General features: G+C 41.5%; 1 protein-coding gene across 1 annotated transcript; it reads left to right on the forward strand.

Moving 5' to 3' along the window:
* The first annotated feature begins 8051 nt into the window (after positions 1-8051).
* LOC310998803 (ankyrin repeat domain-containing protein SOWAHC-like) lies at positions 8052-14708 on the forward strand. Its single transcript, XM_083989003.1, has 4 exons — positions 8052-8387; positions 8995-9390; positions 12475-12734; positions 13818-14708. Exons 1-4 carry the CDS (start codon positions 8135-8137, stop codon positions 14670-14672), a joined length of 1764 nt encoding a protein of 587 aa, XP_083845129.1. The 5' UTR covers positions 8052-8134; the 3' UTR covers positions 14673-14708.

The raw sequence follows: 14708 nt of genomic DNA on the forward strand, positions 1-14708 counted from the left end.
CTGCTACCGTTCACTACACTACCCACAATCCTTAGCACTGTCTTGTCTTGTCTTCTTTTTACAGTCTATTTGTCTAGCATGTACATGTACACTGCTCAAAAAAATAAAGGGAACACTTAAACAACACATCTTAGATCTGAATTAACAGTTTAAAATTATTATTTAGCTGTTAGCTGCTAAGTTTTAGCTGCTGTCTCTGTGACCGTTGACGCACGGAGCAGATTCTAACGTCTCTTTCTACGTCACCACGTCTCCGCGGTTTCAACAGCTTCTTCATAAACTTATCTCTTTTCACTAGTGGAGGTTTTTATTTTATTTTATCTCACTTACGGTGAGTTTGAGCGAAGTTCACGGCGTCTCAGGTGGTCTTCAGGTGTGTTTACCGCTCGCAGGTGAATCAGGAAGTGAAGCGGAAGCGGAAGCGGAAGCTGCATACGGGTACTCTTGCGGCTGTGACAGCAGCAGCGCCACCTGGCGGAGAGGAGGAGGAGAGACACCCAGCTACAGGAGTAACACAGTCAGACTGGTTCTAGAGCTGCTCCGCTGGCTGTGGACTGATAACAAAGTCATCATTGTTAATAATATTGTTTTTGAGCCAAGACAAACATGTTGGTGAAGAAGAGTTTGACATGAAAAGGTAACAATGAACAACAAGGACTTGGTGTCAAACCTCCAACCTCTGAGTCTTCAGACAGAAGCACATTCCACTAGACCACCACTCAACCTGACGATTCCTATTTGGGAATTTCTACTGTTTGTCACTTTTGCTGTGTTTGCTTTCTGCTGCTGTGCTGTACGAGTCGTCACAAGTCCCACATCTTCACATCCTACATCCAGTGGCGGCCTACAGGATAAACTCCTGACTGTGGACACGGAGGTCACTGGTTCAATCCCTGCTCTTGCCATCTTGCTTTTCTCTGATGCCTTTCCTTTCCATGTGGAGGTCAAATACACCAGGAGTCAGTGAAGAAGACAGCTCGGCTGGGTGGCTGAGAGGGTTACACCACTGGTGTTGGAGTTGGAAGTTGTGAGTTCAAAACCGACCGTGCGGTAATAATACATAGGAAGGAGGAGTCAGGACGCCAGGGTTAGGGGGGGGTCTTTCCCCCCCACACTCCAACACCATAGTTATAGATTATAGTAAAAGCCTAGATGTAGCAGTCATAGTATGTAGATTACAGCTCTAAGATCGTAGTAGAAGAGGTGTTCGCTTGGAGAAAGGTAAAGAGATAGAGATAATTCATGGCCGGTCTGGACCCACAACCTTCAACTCCAACACCAGTGGTGTAATCCTTTTTTATCCTTTTTTTTCAAAGTGTAATCATATGTATTATTATATATAATATTATATTTATATATTATATTATATTTATATATAATAATAATATATATAATATTATATATATATATAATAATATATAATTATATATAATAATATTATATTATATATAATAATATAATATATAAGGATAGATAGATATATATAACAATATATAAAAATAAAAATATAATATATAATATTATATAATATATAATATTATTTATATATATTTATAATATATAATAATATATATAACTATATATATATAATTTATATATACTAATATAACTATATATATATATATAATTTATATATACTAATATAATATATTTTATATATATTATTATATATATATTATTTGCATTATATATATATTATATATAATATATATAATATTATATAATACATATATTAATTATTATTAATATATATAATATTATATATATTATTATTATTATTATTATTATTATTATAATACATACATACATACATACATACATACTATGATTACACTTTGAAAAAAAAGGATTACACCACTGGTGTTGGAGTTGAAGGTTGTGGGTCCAGACCAGCCATGATTTATCTCTATCTCTTTACCTTTCTCTTCTCCAAGCGAACACCTCTTCTACTACGATCTTAGAGCTGTAATCTACATACTATGACTGCTACATCTAGGCTTTTACTATAATCTATAACTATGGTGTTGGAGTGTGGGGGGGAAAGACCCCCCCCTAACCCTGGCGTCCTGACTCCTCCTTCCTATGTATTATTACCGCACGGTCGGTTTTGAACTCACAACTTCCAGCTCCAACACCAGTGGTGTAACTCTCTCAGCCACCCAGCCGAGCTGTTGTTGCCTCTGGCTCCTGGTGGATCTGAGCTCCACATGGAAAGGAAACACAGCAGAGAAAAGCAAATTGGCAAGAGCAGGGATTGAACCAGTGACCTCCGAGTCAACAGTCAGGAGTTTATCCTCTAGGCCGCCACTGGATGTAGGATTTAAAGATGTGGGACTTGTACTGACTGGTACAGCACAGCAGCAGAAAGCAAACACAGCAACAGTGACAAACAGTAGAAATCCCCAAGTGTGACTCCTCAGGTTGAGTGGTGGTCTAGTGGAAGATGCTCCTGTCTGAGGACTCAGAGGTTGGAGGTTTGAAACCAACTCCTAGTGCAGACTGATTGTTGTACATTGTTACTTTTTCATGTTATGAGTCAAAGTGTTCTTCATCAGTATTCCTTTGTATTGATATTTATGGCAAAATATATTTTGAAATGACTTATAAAACATAATAATTCCACATTTTTTAACCTTAATTATGATACGGAATCAGATTATTATAAGTTATGCATATTTCTTTGTGTTGTACATAAAGTAGTTGATTGTGTAATTGCATATAATTTCATTATCAGTCACAGTATGTTATTTGTTATATAAATAGGGTGTAGTAGAATGTAGAATGTAAACAGAAAAAAAATGAACAAACAGAGTGCATATGGATTAAAAAGTGTTTATTTGGAGTAACAAAATCAGAATCAGACTGGTCCTAGAGCCGCTCCGCTGGCTGTGGACTGAAAACAAAGTAGGCACATGAACTCACCACGGCTGGTGACAGGTGTCAGTAGCCATGTTTCCATCCAAAGTGATTCGATTTACTGGGAAATGCGCGTTAAAAGAATTGGTCACAGGAGCTCATGTGGTGATGCTCAACTGTTGTAACATTAAAATACATGCACACCAGGGTGATTATATGCTACTGGCCTGATGAATAAATAACAAATAAAAATGAACTGACTTGCTTTTCCTTATAGTAAGCCTTTATTTTGCCAAACATATTTGTAGCTCATTGAATTGATGAAGCCCAATGGTTCATGTGCAGTAAGACATGTGTGTGGTCTAAAACTGCAGAGTCTCATCAAGGCTAAAGAAACATTTCCACACAAGTTTCTTTGAACCAAACAGTGAAGTTCTTCCTTCTAGAAACCGTCATCCACCACTGAGCCCAGAAGAACATGGAAAGTTCAAGTGTTTAGACTATGCAACCAATTACGGCCACTTGTTCTTTAACTTTCAGACTGAGAAAATGGAGGCAATTGTTTTTGTGAATGAAGTTGTACGTTTGGAAAGACACAGATTAGAGTGAAACACATGAGCCACAGATTTGTCACTTCAGGTTTACTTTATTTTGCACTTTTTGAACAACTTTGTTTTATCCTTGACCCATTCTTGTTTGTGCCAAGTAGCTATTGCTAACATGTAATGTGCTTCTCGTCAGCCATCTTGGAGACTAATGCAGCTTGCAGTTTGTAGACACTTGTATTTGTAGTTTAGAAGCTGCATTAATTTACAAGATGTTCTGAAGAGAAGCACATGACATGCTGGCAGTAGCCACTTAGCTAGCTGGGATCAAGGCTAAAGAAACATTCCCACACAATAAAAGTAACATTGCATCAGTGTCTTTGTGCCAAGTTCTTCTATGGTGGAGTTGCAGCTTCTAGAAGAAACATGGAAAGTTAGTGTTTGAAATGCAAAACAGATGCATGACTAAATTCATTGCATTAACAGCGAGAAAACATGAGGATAGTTGGACTAATGTTTAGTGAAAGAAACAAACATTTGTGTGCATCTTACCAATTAGCGGCAGTAGAAGCACATGGTGGCCTCCATTAGCTGTAGCCAGTTAGCTCAGGGTTGAACACATGCAGAAGTAGAAAGCAGACAAAGATTAGAGTGAAACAAAGTACAAAATAAAGTAACCTGCTAATAAAACATGCTAATGTGGCCATTACCGTTTGTGCCAAGTGGCTAGTACTAGAATATAAGTCTGACATGTGCTTCACTTGGTAAAGTCAGCAATCTTGTAAACTAATGCAGCTTGCAGTTTGTAGACACTTGTACTTGTTTAGAAACTGCATTAGTTTACAACATGGCTGAAGTGCAGCACAAGGCAGACTCCATTGCTGCACTAGCCACTTGGCACAAAACCAGAAATGGACCAAGGCTAAAAAACATTTGACTCAAGAAAAGTAGTGACGTGTGTATGTGTTGTCTTTCTTACCAAAGAGAGGCAGCTCATAGAAGCATATGGTTGTTAGCTGTAACCAGGTACTGTAGCTCAGGATTGAACACATGCAGAAACAGAACACAACGATTAGAGTGAAACAAGTACAAAATAAAGTAAACTTGAAATGAAATACGAGCCAGGGCCAAGAGAGTCGGCCATCTTGAAAGTAATGCAGCTTGCAGTTTGTAGACACTTGTGTTTGTAGTTTAGAAGCTGCATTAGTCTCCAAGATGGCCGACTCCATTGTTAGCACTAGCCACTTGAATCAACACTAAAGAAACAATGAAACTAACTCTTCAGTGTCTTTGTCTTCTTTGAACCAAGCAGTGAAGTTCCTCTGGGCTCAATGGTGGATGGCAGTTTCTAGAAGAATGACGACTAAGTGCAATTAATGTATCCGTCTTTAATAAGAATGAAAATGGCGGTTTCACTAAATGTTTGTCAAAGAAAATGAAGAGTTGTGTGCATGTCTTGCATCTTTCTTACCAAGTAGAGGTATTGGGAGCACATGGTGGCCTCCATTAGCTGTAGCCCATTAGCTCAGGGTTGTAGCCCGTTAGCTCAGGGTTGTAGCCCGTTAGCTCAGGGTTGTAGCCCGTTAGCTCAGGGTTGAAGACATGCAGAAGAATAAAGGAGACAAAGATTAGAGTGAAACAAACAGGAGTCATAAACAGCATTTCAAACAACTTTAAGCCTCCATCCATTACTGGTTTGTGCCAAGTGGCTAATGTTAGCGATGGAGTCTGCCTTGTGCCTCACTAAAACCATCCTGTAAACTAATGCAGCTTCTAAACAAGTACAAGTGTCTACAAACTGCAAGCTGCATTAGTCTACAATACCTGAAGCACATGGCAGACTCCATTGCTAGCACTAGCACTAGCCACTTAGCACAAACCACAAATGGACCAAGGTGAAACAAACATTTAATGACAATAAAAACTAACGTACAGTGTCTTCAGTGTCTTTGTCTTCTTCAACGGTGGATGGACGGCAGCTTCTAGAAGGAAGAACAGGGACAAAGTGTTTAACAAGACTAAATGTAGCCAACTTACTCATGTGTTGGTCCTGTGGTTTAGGTGTCTACCTTGTGTCTTTCTTACCAAGCGGACCGATTAGGGTGGAATACATGCAGAAGTAGAAAAAAGACAAAGATTAGAGTGAAACAAAGCACAAAATAAGGTAAATCTGAAGTGAAATAAAGCTGCTAAGTGGCTATAGTGCTAGCAATGGAGTCCGCCATGTGCGCCACTTGGTAAGTCGGCCATCTTGTAAACCAATGCAGCTTCTAAACTACAAGTACAAGTGTCTACAAACTGCAAGCTGCATTAGTCTACGATGACCGACGTACCAAGTGAAGCACATGGCAGACTCCATCGTTAGCACGAGCCACTTAGCACAAACAAGAAATGGGAAAGTCACAAAACATGTTAACCTGAAGCGAAAGACAGAAGATGAGCAGCAAACTCTCCTCTCATCCCTTCTGCTGCAGCTCCATCAGCCTGAAGGAGAATTTAAAGGCCACTGCTCGTCACCACACACCTGCACACACACTGTGCGCCGACCAATGGAGACGCAGCTCGGCCTTCCTGGGGGGCGTGGCCTCGTTGAGACTGATTGTTGTACATTGTTATTTTTTCATGTTATGAGTCAAAGTGTTCATCAGCATCTTTAAGTTCTACTCTGTTTCCTTTGATATTTATGGCCAAATATATTTTGAAATGACTTATAAAACATAATAATTACACATTTTTTAACCTTAATTATGATACGGAATCGGATTATTATAAGTTATGCATATTTCTTTGTGTTTTACATAAAGTAGTTGATGTGTAATTGCATATAATTTCATTATCAGTCCCAGTATGTTATTATTTGTTATATAAATAGGGTGCAGTAGAATATAAACAGGAAAAAAATGAATAAACAGAGTGCATATGGATTAAAAAGTGTTTATTTGGAGTACCAAAATCAGACTGGTCCTAGAGCCGCTCCGCTGGCTGTGGAAACATAGAAAGCATTAGTTCATACATTGATTGAATTTCAGTGTGAAGGCTAATTGACACCACATTTATCCATTAATGCCATTAATATAAAGCTCTATATAACAATGTTTTTACTATATCAGAGAGTATAACTGCACAACAGGCGCCACATATATCTGTTAGAATTAGTTCACTTCTCATGTTTCAAAGTAAAAGTCTTCAGCTCTGACTCATTCAACAGTTGTAATTGTTGCATTCTTCAGAGGCTTTTACTTTGAAAGTCACTTTGAGTCCTACTTTACTTTATTCAAATGAAATCTAAAGACACTGATTGTGTTGCTCTCTGATACTGTGTGTGGTTGTGTGTGTGTGTGTGTGTGTGTAAAATACAACATTAAAGCATTATGGCGAGTATTATGGGCTGTTGCAGCTTGTGGCCACTCGGTCCGACACACCAGATTCCTGTGAGTGCACCACCTTTCTAAAATACAGACACAGTGAGTAATACGAGTGAATCATTCAGGCCAAAAGTTTGTGTAATGATGTGGTGAAATGATTCACGTGAACGCGCAGCAGGCTTCACGGGTACACTTGTACGCTCTGGTTGCTAGGAGGCGGAGAAATAATATTTCAGGGTTAGGTTTTGTTGTTACACCTTTATTATTATCTTGTTACAAAATGGCAATTCCTGCATTTACTATAGTCTGTTGCATTTACACTGTCCATTGTATTATTATATATATTTTAAAAAGATGTTTATCTCGACTGAACTAGTTCACCATAACTGTGTTTTTTCATTTTTCATTTACCACATAAATGCCATTTACTATTTCTATGTCTATTTCAACACCAAACCGCTGCTGTGAGTGCACCAAAATACAGTGTCATGTGACATGTGTCCTTCCTTCTTTCCTTCCCTTTTCCCTTCCTTCCCTTCACTTCTTCATCCTTCCTCTTTTGATCCAATTGACCCTCCATCTTTCTTTCCTCCCTTCTTTCCCTTCTTTCCCTTTGTCCTTCCTTTCTTCCTTCCCTTCGTCCTCACGTCTTCTTCCTTCCTCTTTTGATCCAATTGACCCTCCATCTTTCTTTCCTCCCTTCTTTCCCTTCTTCCTTCCTTGAACGAATCTGTACCCTCCCTCCGTATTTTTGTCCTTCCTTTTCCCCTTCCTTCTTTCCACAATCCTTTTTCCCTCCCTCCCTCCTTCCCCTCCTTTCTTCTTCCTTCCTTTTTGACCCAATCAGTCCCCTCCTTCCATTTATCTTCCATTCCCTTTTCCCTTCTTTCTTTCCTCCCATGTTTCCCTTTGTCCTTCCTTCCTTCCTTCCTTCCTTCCTTCCTTCCTTCCTTCCTTCCTTCCTTCCTTCCTTCCTTCCTTCCTTCCTTCCTTCCTTCCCCCATGCAGGTGGACAACAGGAGGGTTAAACTGTTTCCCCACTGCAATTCTTGAGTCTGACAGTGAGTAATACGAGTGAATCATTCATGCACAAAAGTTTGTGTGATGATGTGGTGAAATGATTCACGTGAACGCGCAGCAGGCTTCACGGGTACGCGCTCTGGTTGCTAGGAGGCGGCGACGCGCCTGTCGGGTAGAATAAAGAGCGGAGAGCAGCAGCTTTACCTCCCACACTGACCCCCGGTCGGTCAGCTCGGTAACAGCTCGGTAACAGCCGAGAGGTTTAATCCGCTATGAGCCGCTGCGACCGGGCTGTGTTTATTATTCACGACACATTAAAGCAAAAAAGAGAAAGAGTTGAAGTTGAACATGGAGTTTTCCGAGCAGGACATCGTGGAGTTTGTGCAGCAGCGCGGCGGCAGGGTGACAAACAGCGAGTTGACGCAGCGGTTTAGAGACGTTTTCCCCGAGGAGAAGCAGCAGCTCGCGGCGGCGCGGGACCGGTTCAAGAGCTACGTGGACAACGTCGCCTTCGTAAAAACCTCCGAGAAAGGAGTTAAATATGTCTGTCTGAGGAGGAGGCACCGCGGGAAGGAGGAGAAGGAGGAGCAGCGGAGTAACGGTGACGATAATAATAAAGTTTTTTTTTGGAAATGTCCACCTCCGCCTATGGGATTTTTAATGTATTTTTGAAAAAAAAAAAAAAAAAAACTAACAGGTATCACCATGTAACGTTCCAGTTTTATTACTCACATTTAGACAAACATTTTTTGTATTAGGCTACAAGTTTTCTGAAATTTTATGTTTAAATATGTAAATGAGGCGATATCTAATGAAATATGCACTGATTTATCCTACATTTACATTCACAATGTCATAGGCTACATTCCAATTGAACTCATTTGAGGAAAAAAAAAACATTTGCTTGCATTCAAAACAGTACAAGCTTAGGCTACAACATATCAAAAGGGAAAATAAAATAAAAATAATAATTACAGGGGTTGACATTTCAATAGTGCAATAAGAGACTCTGACATTGTTTCATACAACTCATTTATGGACTAGTTTTCCTCCGATAACACCTTTATATTAGGGATGTTATAGCCTATAGGTTTTGATTTCATTCTTAAAACAGTTTATGTTGGGCTGCTTGCTGTTATTCCATTTAATTCTTGTGTATATGATACTTTGCCATAGTGAAAATAATGTTTGGATACCTTTTTTGACAGACCATCCATATAGAGGTGACGATAATAAAGTATGCGGTGAGCAAACAACCACCACCGCTGCCGGGCAACAAACCCTCCCCGGCTCAGGTTACGGAAGTGACAGCCAGGTGAGTTCTCCATGTGACGCCCCCACGGAGACGAAAACACCCGTGTTTGTTTGCACGGTCGAGGAGGTCGAGGAGGTGGACGGCGGCTCAGGTGAGATGGGCAACGCGGAGAGTTTTTGGAAAGGAGGAGAGAAGAGGAGAGAGTCCAAGAAGAAGGAGAAAGAGAAAGAGAAAGCAGCACCTGAAATACCTGAGATCGCAGTGATCGAAGCTTCACCTCTCCCCGTCCCTGCAGAGGAGTCTGTGTTCACCCTGCCTCTGCCCGGGCCTGTACAAACCGGTACTACAGGTAAGATTGAGACACTTTACATTTTTGAACAGACTGCAAAAAAAACAAAAAAAACTATAGCCTACACTGAAAATAAGTTATTTGTTTGCAGTGATGGGAATAACGGCGTTAAAATAAACGGCGTTACTAACGGCGTTATCTTTTTCAGTAACGAGTAATCTAACTAATTACTATTTCCACCGTTACAACGCCGTTACCGTTACCGACAATTAAATGAGGCGCGTTACAAACTACTCAGTGAAGCCGTTGTCCTCCGACTTGGCTCATCTCATCTCAGACACAGAAGCTGCTAAACTGTTGTTGTTTTTTCCTCCTCTCCTTTGGTGAGGGGAGGGGGGAGGAGGGAGGGACGAGACAACCGCATAAGTGATGATGATTGGTTGAGGCAGAGTAAGGTTTCATGCTAAGCCAATCAGAGGCAGTGTTCAGTTTGTACACAAACCACACACGCACGCAGTTTAGCCTCACACACACAAACTAGCAGAGGGAAGCTGCCGAGATCGGAGGGAAAGTGGAAACAGACACTACTTTAATCTCCCTGAGGTAAAAGACAAGAACATGTGAGGTGTAGCTACATTATGTCCCGGAGCGAAGTGTTTGTCCTGAGCTTCTGCTCACCTGACTCTCTGCAGCTTCTTCATTAAATCCAAACAGTCCGACACAGCGACGCTCTGCTCCTTTAGACTCTAAAGTCTCTGTAGCTCATCAGCTGGAACTCTTCCAGAGCAGCTACAGCAGCGTTGTGACCTCGACCATGGTTGGTGAGAGCAGAAATGTTGTTGTTGTAGTGAAAATGGGCGGGCTCGTGAAGACGCGAATTTACACAAAGTCAAAACGAGCGATAAATCGCATTTCTTGCGTATCTCGCGTTTGGTTGCGCGTAAAAGCTCGCGCGAAAAAAAAGCGTTCCTCGTGTTTGTGTGGGAAGCCCACCAAACACGATGAAAAGGACGAAGACGCGAGGGTCCCGTCGCCATAAAACAATCGGGTGTATTGCGTCGCAAAAAAAAAAAGTCGCGTCTACCGCGTCTCGCGCCTAATCGCGTCTTTGCGTCACGGCCTTTTACACCGCGGACGTAACGAATAAACGGTGACGGTGTGAACCAACAACATAGAACAGGACCAGACGTGGCGTTGTTTCCTCTTTTCACCTACAGCTCCACTCTCCCTTACTTACACTAACTACTGTTATTGTTGAGGCCAGATAATTGTGGGATTTGTAGTTTTTGACCAATCGTGTGCTCTTTCTTTTTGTGATTTTTCCGGTTCACACATGTTTGTTTTTTTTAGGGGCAAATGCGAGTGAAATGCTCGCCCATGGTGGGCATAAGAAAATGTAAGACCTGTCTAAAATTATTTAAGACTTGAACACAATAATTCAACAAATTTAAGACATTTTAAGACCTAAAATTTAGATTTTCACATTTTAGACTTTTTAAGACCCCGCGCGCATACCCTGTTATTTCATATAAAAGTTTAAGTGCATACATATTTTATGATGCTGTGTATTATATATTTAAGACCATCTTAGAATTTTCTAATAAATGTAATACTTTTTAAGGCCTTAATTTTAGATACATGAATTTAAGACTTTTTAAGGATCCGCAGATACCCTGTTGTGCGCTCGCAGCAGGACAGATAATCAGATGGATAATCGGTAAAGTTAATAATTTCACTTAATGTGGCCATGAATTAATTAATTTCGATGTTTCGCCTGTTATTAAACGCAAATCTTGAATAGGTCTCCGCTGTTTTCACATTTAAAAAGGTCTTTGTTGTCTTTGTACAGAGACAATATGAGATTTGCTTGTAGCCACAGCACTTAAAAAACCCACTGTAACCTATTTTCATAGGCACACCAGCCTCGCTTTCAATAAAACACACACTCGCATTCCATAATTGCGATCAGTGAAATATATGAAAACAATAAAATACAATTTAAAAATGAGAGAGAAAAAAATCCAAATTCTTCGACATATTTAAACTTCAAAAAAAGAAAGAAAAAGTAACGCAATAGTTACTTTCCCTGGTAACTAGTTACTATTATAGTGAAGTAGTGGAGTTACTAACTCAGTTACTTTTTGGGAGAAGTAATTAGTAACTATAACTAATTACTTTTTAAAAGTAACGTTCCCAACACTGTTTGTTTGTAGCCTATACTAATTGATGAATATAATTAATTATTTGTTTATTTTTTTCCACAATCAGGTCATAAACATGAGGTGCATTTTTACCATCTGTCTCAACCATATCAGGGCCGTTGCTAGGAATTCTGGGCCCCCCCCCTTAAAGGGGTAAACTCAAGTGGGCCCCTATACCCCCCAACTTTTCCAATTTTTTCTTCTTAGCCTACTTTGTTTTGATGCTAATGCAGCATTACTATGAGTATTAGTCAGGGTCTTATGCAGAATAAATAAGTCATACAAAGATTAGACTACTGGGTTTTTTATGGGCCCCACTGGGCGCTGGGCCCCTAGAGTTATCATCACCTTTCTCCCCTTATACAACGGCCCTGACGTGTATAGTTGAGACGGTACCATGGTACAGTTGAGACACCTATTGAAACCCATTAATGATGACTGAACATCAATTATATAACATAAAATTATAACATTAATAGTTTATATTAATACAACACTGTTCAGGTATCACAAATATTAGTTTTTTTTTCATTTTCTTTGTTATTATGACTTCTAACATGTTATCATTAGCCTACACTGCACAACTTGTGTCTCAACTGTACCCCGCTGACCACTTTGTGTATTTCTCTAGATTGTGCAGTGACCTAACATGCTAGGATAGCATGAAATATGTGAGTTTTTAGGGCACAAAATAACGTTTGCAATGATGTAAGTTATGTTTGATGGTCACAAAAGGATAATACCGGTAAGCTATTTGTTGTGGAAGGGACATGGTAAAGTGAAATTCTTACCCTAGTAAAAAGACTTTTGCTGATATCTTTGGACTGGAGATGCTAAAACTCTTCAAATTTCCCACAACCAAAGAGGATGCTAATACGCATGTGCTGAGTAAAAATGGTGTTTCAACTGTACAAATGTCTCAACTATACTCACTCCCTTACAGGACAGGTAGAAGAAGCTGCTCCCACAGAGGCTGAGACTCAGGCTGAAGCCGAGGAGACCGGACACCTCGACCTCGTGGTCCGACGCAGAAGGTCCAAGGAGAGGATTCCTTCTGGGGAACTGGACTCGGACTCGGACGATGAGGAGGGGGGGCGCTTTGGCTTCGACACTCAGAGTGTGGGCAGCGAGGGCAACAACGCCGCCACGCCTAAAAGCAGCCGCAGACACTTCATCGAGCTCATGATGAACTCGTCCCCCCAGGTGAGGCGCAGCACTTCTAACATGTTATCATTAGCCTAACTGCACAACTTGTGACTCAACTGTACCCTGCTGACCACTTTGTGTATTTCTCTAGATTGTGCAGTGACCTAACATGCTAGGATAGCATGAAATAAGTGAGTTTTTAGGGCACAAAATAACGTTTGCAATGATGTAAGTCATGGATAATAAGCTATTTGTTGTTAAAGGGACATAAAGTGAAATTCGTACCCTAGTAAAAAGACTTACTGTATCTTTGGACTGGAGATGCTAAAACTCTTCAAATTTCCCACAACCAAAGAGGATGCTAATATGCATGTGCTGAGTAAAAATGGTGGCTCAGCCTTGCAAGATATTAAAGGGATAGTTCAACATTTTGGCAAATTGGCCCATTGCCATAATCGCTATAGTCATAGCAGTGGGTTTGTTACCTTTATTTGTCGGTGTAAGCTATTTTAGTCTACTTGCCAGCCCATAGGGCCCCCTTGTGAACCCGGAAATGTTGAGTACCCCAAAGTTTTATGTTAGAAATATATAGTATGGGTCCCCAGTATTCAGAAACTGCCGGATGCTAACTTATATATATTGGGCAATTAGCATAACAGACATAATTAGCATAAATTAGCATAATTGCCTATATGGGCAATATTTCCACTAAATTGACTTGGCTGATCTGGGCAATATTGGAGGGGTTTTAGGGGTTATTGATGATGCTGAATCCATTTCTGACATTTTCAAAATCCAAAATGGCTGTCTAAACCGGAAGTGACCAGATTTTGACCGCCAGTTTTTTGATGGATTTCAAAATCTGGTCACTTCCGGTTTAGACAGCCATTTTGGATTTTGAAAATGTCAGAAATGGATTCGGCATCATCAATAACCCCTAAAACCACTCCAATATTATGCTAATTTATGGTAATTATGTCTGTTATGCTAATTGCCCAATATATATAAGTTAGCATCCGGCAGTTTCTGAATACTGGGGACCCATACTATATATTTCTAACATAAAACTTTGGGGTATTCAACATTTCCAGGTACTCATTGTTGGCAAGTAGTAGACTCATGATGAACTGGTCCCCCCAGGTGAGGCGCAGCATGGTTCTCCGCCGGTCGGTCAACTTGTCCTCCAAGAGCGACACCAGTGAAACGGCCTCGCTGGCGTCCTCCAACCCGGACGAGGACAGCGGCCCCTTCGTCACCCTGGACCCCCTGGAGCACGAGTGGATGATGTGCGCGTCGGACGGGGAGTGGTGCAGCCTGCAGCCGCTCCTCGCTAAAGACCCGAGTCTCCTCCTGAGGAAGGACTTCGTCACGGGCTTCACCTGCCTCCACTGGGCGGCCAAACACGGGAAGCCCGAGCTCCTCGCGCTCATCATCAACTTCGCCAAGCAGCGGCACGTTCCCATCAGCGTGGACGTGCGCTCCAACTCGGGCTACACGCCGCTGCACATCGCCGCCATGCACGACCACATGGAGGTGGTGAAGCTGCTGGTGGGGGCCTACAGCGCCGACGTGGAGGTCAGGGACTACAGCGGGAGGAAGGCCTGCCAGTACCTCACCGACAGCGTGAGCTTGGACATACGGGACATCATCGGAGCCTACGAGGAGTCGGAATCGGAGAATGCAGCAGCAGATCGGAGAGAAGGAGGACGATGGAGGTTTTCCAGAGTGATCCAGTCCAACCTGAAGCCTCTCAGGCTGCTGAATCCACCGGCCGACTGTGGCGACTCGGCGGTGGACGGCGGCGGCGGGGAGGGGGTTCGACCCAGAGAGAAGCCGCTCAGGAGGAAGTCGTCGCTCAGCCAGATGAAGCCCAAACTCCAGAGGCTCCGCAAGAGGACGTCGCAGATCGTCCACAGCACCTCGTTCCACAGCGTCGAAGATCTACAGGCCCGGGGCTCCTTCAAGTCCAGACCCAAGACGCATTTCTTTGGATGAAATGGACTTCCTCGATTAAAGGGTTAGTAGCATTTT

This window comes from Trachurus trachurus (genome assembly GCF_905171665.1).
Source record: "Trachurus trachurus genome assembly, chromosome: 2".
NCBI classification, from domain to species: domain Eukaryota; kingdom Metazoa; phylum Chordata; class Actinopteri; order Carangiformes; family Carangidae; genus Trachurus; species Trachurus trachurus.

What these genes read in the sequence shown, in the direction of transcription:
- LOC310998803 (XM_083989003.1), top strand. Translation starts at nt 8,135, where the DNA reads ATGGAGTTTTCCGAGCAGGACATCGTGGAGTTTGTGCAGCAGCGCGGC. An exon ending in TGTACAAACCGGTACTACAG is followed by an intron (nt 9,391 to 12,474) that starts GTAAGATTGAGA and finishes ACTCCCTTACAG; the next exon opens with GACAGGTAGAAGAAGCTGCT. An exon ending in TGATGAACTCGTCCCCCCAG is followed by an intron (nt 12,735 to 13,817) that starts GTGAGGCGCAGC and finishes TGGTCCCCCCAG; the next exon opens with GTGAGGCGCAGCATGGTTCT.